This window comes from Eschscholzia californica, unplaced genomic scaffold (genome assembly GCF_041429995.1).
Source record: "Eschscholzia californica isolate CP2 unplaced genomic scaffold, dmEscCali1.0.p SCAF_1, whole genome shotgun sequence".
Classification (NCBI taxonomy): domain Eukaryota; kingdom Viridiplantae; phylum Streptophyta; class Magnoliopsida; order Ranunculales; family Papaveraceae; genus Eschscholzia; species Eschscholzia californica.
In genome coordinates, this window is record NW_028238198.1 from 76,480,253 (window position 1) to 76,486,669 (window position 6,417).

General features: G+C 37.2%; 2 protein-coding genes across 5 annotated transcripts in view; both read right to left on the reverse strand.

The window, feature by feature from the left end:
• The window catches only part of LOC147569285 (soluble inorganic pyrophosphatase 3), a 4,699-nt gene extending 3,727 nt beyond the window's left edge, over positions 1-972 (reverse strand). The window contains exon 1 of the mRNA XM_086655766.1: positions 137-972. The gene's annotated coding sequence lies outside the window, so the exon portion shown is untranslated. The remainder of the gene's footprint in view (positions 1-136) is intronic.
• Positions 242-6,119, reverse strand: LOC147569286 (protein LATE ELONGATED HYPOCOTYL-like). 4 transcript variants are annotated; one of them, XM_086655762.1, is made up of 8 exons: positions 5,640-6,119; positions 5,497-5,522; positions 5,142-5,289; positions 4,914-5,025; positions 4,436-4,497; positions 2,602-2,835; positions 1,083-2,519; positions 242-972 (listed from the first exon to the last, which is right to left on the reverse strand). In XM_086655762.1, exons 3-8 carry the CDS (start codon positions 5,178-5,180, stop codon positions 553-555), a joined length of 2,304 nt encoding a protein of 767 aa, XP_086511888.1. In that variant the 5' UTR covers positions 5,181-5,289; positions 5,497-5,522; positions 5,640-6,119; the 3' UTR covers positions 242-552. The 4 variants fall into 4 exon arrangements, with proteins under 4 accessions (XP_086511888.1, XP_086511890.1, XP_086511889.1 ...); XM_086655764.1 differs by having other exon boundaries at positions 4,428-4,497; positions 5,640-5,913; XM_086655763.1 differs by lacking the exon at positions 5,497-5,522 and having other exon boundaries at positions 5,640-5,947.
• Between the last annotated feature and the right edge of the window lie 298 nt (positions 6,120-6,417).

The following is a 6,417-nucleotide window of genomic DNA, read 5'->3' on the forward strand; positions in this document are numbered from 1 at the left end:
GAGAGGCATCCCTTGCTCCTACGAAGTTGTGGTACCAAGTAGTCTGTCAATATATTACAAAGTTCTGAACGCTCTGACCAAGCGAATCTAGTCGGGGGACCCTATTATAGAGCAACAAAGAAATTATAGTCGACACTGGCAGACCTTTTCTTTGCATGTTGGCATCCATCCCATCTTAAGAGCACAGACCCAAAGTTAACATCTAATTGTAAACAAGAGCACAAAAAGAACCCTAGAGGACTTTCAAGTAAAAACAAAATTTATTCACTTTTTTACATCCATATTACAAGATGGATGAATACTAACTTCCATAACCAGGCTGTTCACTGTTCTAGTCGATACATATAGACCTGGTTTTCTCAGATCAGTTCTTATGATCCGTTAATTGACAACGGTTCATGCCCTGGAGTGTACACAGAGAACCTATCCAGAGGTCATAGAGAGTACACACGAAAAGATTAATGAACTTTTATGTCCTTGGATTAATTACATAAGCTACAAATGTTAAAATAAAAAAGGCAAATTTTGAATTAAGTAAACCTGTAGATGACATTATAGAGTTGAAGGTTCACCTATTATACATATCCTCTTCGGACATTTCTCCTCGCATTGGTCAACTTCATTAGCCATTCTGACCTCATTTGCCTCTGTTGAACACCTCTTGTAAGGTTTAAAACCCGTTCGACGAGATTTGAATTTTCCATGTCCAAGCCCCATAGACAAAAAACCAAGCTGCTCTGTGTTTTTGCTGTTCAACAACTCTGGGGGATTAGGATTAGGGTTGGGATTGGTACCCTGTGAATTACAGTAGAGGTTTAACTGTAATATATCTTCGTCTTTCTCGTCGATGTACTGGTTTCCTTCTATATTGATAGTTTTAGGATCCTTGATAGCGTTCTTTGGATCAGGTGGTGGTGAAAAGCTTTGTGGTAAAATTTCTCTCCGGAAGAGAGCTCGAAATGCTGATCGGCCCTGAAAAGAAGTAAGAACTCAGATTAAGGTGAAGGTTTGGTTGTATATAAAATGTATAATTAGACGATTAATTACTTGAAATGAAGTTTGGGAATATTTGTGACTACTACCTCTTGGGAGACTTCTTTCCACGACTCGTTAGCGGTGCCGGTGCTACCACTACAGTGAATGTTAAGCTCGTCGTCTTGGCTGCTAACATCAGGTTCTTCTAGTTCTCCCGTGACTTTCTTACGCGTCTTTAATGCGTCTGTTTCTACTTCACTACTAGAACATGAATTGGAACCACATGAAGAACGATCTACCTTTTTCGAAAACTTTGATTTGACGGAATCATGAAGGACAATAAGAGGAGCAGAACCCTTATCCTGCTTTTCGCCTGCAGATTTTGATTTCATAGAATCTGATCTTGTGCTTCCATCTTTTGCAGAATCAGATGATGATATCTTGAACAATTTAGAACCTGGAGGTTGCCGTTTCGTGGCTTCAGATTGCTCTGGACCCAATTCTTGAACTCCACATGGACAACTTTCTGGACTGTGATCTTGCAGTTTACTGTTTTCAACTGGTGGAGCTTGGTCAATATCCATTGGAGTTGCAGAAAATGGAGGTGGATATAATAACCCAGTCTGAGATGAAGAGCATAAAGGTAACAATCCATGAGCTGCCCACCACGCCGATGCAGCTGCTACTGTAGCAGCAGCGATCGCCGCCAAATTTGGAGTTGGACTCATCTGCCCCGGTTGAAATCTGCCAAAAGGCCCGGCAGAAGAATTTACCGTGGTCTCCCCATTTGGGTTGGGCTGAAGAGAAGCAGAAAGAGTTGCTGCCATGTGGGCTGCTGGATCTTGTAGCAGAGAAGGCATAAGAAGACATGGAAATGTGGGAGACAAGTTCGGAAACGATGCGCAAGTTTCGTTGTTCGGCAATGTAGCAGAGGGAGGAAGAAATGGTGGCAATGTTTGATGAACTGATGACATTGATGTATTACTGCTATTTTCTGGCCGTATGAACAAGTAAGGATTCCCTTGAGCTCCTAAACTGTACATGCTCGATGAAGAATTCATATCAGGGCCTGAGCTCATACCCACAGTATGCACAGGAACATGCTCTGGGTAGCTCTGGTTGGCCTGCATTTCATTTGTTGATACATGACCAGGTTTCTCTGTCTGCTTTAGGTTTTCAGTGCTATTCTCCATGACCAGTTTCTCGTGTGGGTTATGGTTGCTGATTTTCAAGGTTAGATCTTCACTCATGCTACTATTATCCAGGTCTGAAAAGCCGGGATCAGCTCCATCTATTTTGTGATTGCTATCAGCTTCCAATTTCCTAATATCGTCGGCCATGATATCGTCATCATTTTGGGGTACTTCTTTTGTCAACGGCAAAAACTCAAGAATCATCTTGGGTACGACAGGTGATGGTATAGAGCTTCTGTTTGCGGAAACAAAGGAAACACAGGAAGCTGTCTGGGAAGTTATAATGACTTCCGAACAATTTTCTTCTTCAAGAACTTTTCCTCTTGCTGAATTATCAATTCCAACAGGTGTCTGCTCAAAACAACAAAAACAAGAAAGATATTGTAAATACTAAATAGAAACTCTAAGCAATTTACGAAGGACAAAAATGTACCTTAGATGGAAGTTCAGTCTTAAATTCTGGCATTTCTTTACCGCAGTGCATAGATGAAGCCAATTTTAACACTTCTCCATTTTTCACTTCCACTGGCAAACTGGTAGTACAAGAGCTTGTATTGCTCTTCCTAGGATATGGATAGCTTGGTTTTCTTTTAGGGCGTGGAGGAGGAATGTCTATGTCAAGAGTTTGTCCCGGTTGTACACCTATAACAACAGCCTCCTTTTCCAACTACATTGAAACAAAATCTTATTGAATAAAAGAACTCCGAATAATGCAGGATAACTCAGTTGAGCCTTTTTGTTTGAAAAACAAGAACTGCAACTAACTAACTTATACTTTCTACTAGCAGATTAAAAAATTCCTCAGTTAGGAACTCAAACAAAGGACCAAAAAAAAGCTTTGTTTTAAAAGGAAATATGCTGGTACAAATGCAATCAAATAGCTCTTAAAATACTCATCTTCAAGAAGTAGATAGGAATGGGATGATCTAAACTTGAACTGTAAACTATAGCTCATCTAAGTCTCTTCTAAATTTGAGTGGTGACTTACTGCTGAAAGTTCAAACACCGATGAACAATACATATAACAAGTTATAAGAAAATATCAAACTAAATCCTCTCTATGTGCAAATTGAATCATTTTTTGGTTTCAAATACCACCAAACTGAAATTTTCCTAACAGAACGTGGCTAAATAACTGGTCTTTAATCAAAATGTACATGATCCTAGGCTAAACCAGGAAAAAGAAAAAACGATGTGAGTTTCTGTTTATCTAACTGTAATGGATGGGTTTATCTCAAACTAAATATCAACACTGCTTGGGTTTAGTCATGGTTAAATTGATCTAGTGCCACGGGACAAGTGAAGAGAAATTGCCTAGAATGTTACTTGCAGTTACCTTTTTCACACATTAACTAATATTTCAAGTCTAACATTTTTGCATCAAGCAAATATATCTGAAGTAGAAAATGTGGTTTACAACTTGACTCAGAAACATAGTCTACATGATGGAAGAGTGACAGAGGAATCATTCTACTTTTTTGCAAGATATATTGCTAAGGCCAAAGGCAGCTAATGAGAACAAGAAATCATAGATATACTTATTTTACAATATGAATTATGAAACCTGATAGTTTTCCAATGTTGATCTTCAGATATGGCTTATCTTCAGGTCATTGAACTCGATATACACCTCATGTTAGAAATTTAATATATATGTATATATATATATAATCGATCCGGAGATGCCAAACAAGTATCCTCTACAGTATCAACCTCGGGAGTATATGAAGTTATGTGTTATATTTATCAAGTAGGTTGTTTCTGGAGTATGACTTGAACCTAAGTTTATCTCTATCCTGACTGACTAATGAGCTAGACTATCCTAAGCATCACAGGCCGATCATAAACCGTAAAACAGAAACGGTAAGTACTACTTTGTTTGAACACCCAAGCGTAGAATTTAAAGGACAGTTACAAAGCAAAGCAATGGGAAAATCCAATAGACAGTAAGTCTGAGTCTGAATTGACAAGCAAAACAACGGAAGCATAGCACATTAGGAGAAAGAACAAAAAGAGGGGAAGAGAATAGCACGAAATAATTAAAACGTGAGTTTCACGAGGCGACAAACTTATCAAGGTTGAAGCCATTTTAATCCTGGACGCATCTAAGTGTCTAACATTTCAACAACTAAATCAACATTTCTCATTCAACAACTGAATTAACATCTTAAATCTTATGAACTTTTATAAAACGCAATTAACTATTAAACTACAAGCACAAGATCATAAACCACGGAAAAGGAAATGGTGTGATGGTACCAATAGACCTTTGAGAAGAACTTCTGCGCGTGACTTCTGATCTGTACGGCTGTCTTTGTCCCAATATGTTCTGAAAAATGCCAATAGATCCTCGAGTTAGAGAAAGTATTCATGACAAATTACACTAAGGCTACTAAGCTATTTATCACACTAAACAGTAAAGGCTAATCGAATAACAAATTACTGATCTCATACACAACATTTAACAAAAACTTCCAAAATTTCGAAGATGGTTTAAATCAATCCCACAGCGGTGGGGGTCGAAGTGTGGCGCCCCTTGTAAGGGATTGAACACCATTTCTTAGGGACGCATTTTAAAGTTGTGAGGCTCAGAAGTGCGGAAGTGGATAGTGTCACTAGCAGCTCAGAGCCTCAGATGGCTGGTGCGCACAACCCTAAACATAAGATAAATATAGTCCACCTACTTAAAGTTTTACTATCAGAAGCACCAAATAAAAGCACAAAAGGTTCAATTGAACTTTCAACCTTCAATTCGCTGCCAAGCTCGTCCATACAATTTCAAAGCATCAAGGAACCTGTTATGCTCTTCCTCCGTCCATCTTTCGCGTTGTTTTGTGATTGTATAAGGTTTTCTCGCCTTTAGTGAAAAACACATCAAAATTCAGACATATACTAAAAAAATTACTAACATTTAAAGATTACTTCCAGTTCATAATAGATGAAAACAAGAAATTCTTTCACCAAAAAATGCACCTTTAAAACTAATTCTTCACCAGTAGAATATGTGTCCATTGCAAAATCTCCTGCTTCTGATACACGAAGTCTAGGATAAACAGGGGATAACAAAACCTCCTCTTGCAATTAGGTTCTCGATTAGATCCCGCTTGAACATAACCTAATTCTACAAACAAACCAACAAAAAAACGGATAGATTTCTTTATCAACTAAACAGGAGTACTAAATTAAACTAAAACCGATCATTAGTAAAATGAAGAACACAATTTTGTTTAGAAAAATCCTCATTTTAATGGAGTTAAACTTCCACTGATTCTTAAATAACGGTAGTAAATTCATCAAATGAAATTTTATTTCTTTTTTCAATTCTCACCAGAATGAATCGAAGGACGCCGAAACCTTAAGAAATGTAAGAAAAGAAACAAAATCAGCAATCAACTATAGTCTAACTATTCATTATCATCCTCCTCTTCAAGATCCTCGAATCAAATAAACTGTAGAACAAAAAAAACTGACCTAATCTGAAGTCCATCGATTTGTTGATTAGCTCACAACTGAGGAAACACCTATGTGATGAATCTGAATCTGAATCTGAATCAAAATCACTTCAAGATGTTAAATTCCTGATGAACTTCAACCGATAGAGAGAGAGAGAGAGAGAGAGAGAGAGAGTTAGTAGACGAAGCAGAAGAGTTGGAGAGAGAAAGAGAAATAAGAATTCTCAGAGTGAAATATCAGCCACTACTATTACTTGTGGATTTTAATTTTTTGAGAAGAAATATTTGAGGCTAGCAATAAACGGAAGGTTTTTAATAAAGAAAGTTGAAGATTAAGATGATGACAAGTGGCGTATTAATACTGGTTAATCTGGTAGATACCCAATCTTTGCACTTTTTGCAGATTGAGAGAGAGTTTTTTTTTTTGTTGAAAGAGAGTTGAGATTGATGAAAGTTTTGGTATTAATTCTATTTTGGCCCATAAAAATGACCAACTCACTGATAGTGTGTTTGGTTGCAGGATTCCTAAGTAGGATTTCTATCAAAAGAGGAATTTGGTAGGAATCATGAATCATTGGTCTGTTTGGCTACCAAGAATCCTAGGACTCTTGAATCCTAAGGATTTCTAATTCTAAAATTTGTATTGGACCAAAATCCCACCCTACCCCTTAGGATTTGCTAGGATTTTGGATTAATGAACCTAAATTTCAAACTTAAAATCAACAAAAAAATATTTCCTTCTCCAAAATCATTATTTTTTTTCAAAATCATTATTTTTTTCAAAAATCATATTTTTT

What these genes read in the sequence shown, in the direction of transcription:
- LOC147569286 (XM_086655762.1), bottom strand. Translation starts at nt 5,180, where the DNA reads ATGGACACATATTCTACTGGTGAAGAATTAGTTTTAAAG. An exon ending in GTGAAGAATTAGTTTTAAAG is followed by an intron (nt 5,026 to 5,141) that starts GTGCATTTTTTG and finishes TTTTCACTAAAG; the next exon opens with GCGAGAAAACCTTATACAAT. An exon ending in AGCTTGGCAGCGAATTGAAG is followed by an intron (nt 4,498 to 4,913) that starts GTTGAAAGTTCA and finishes GGCATTTTTCAG; the next exon opens with AACATATTGGGACAAAGACA.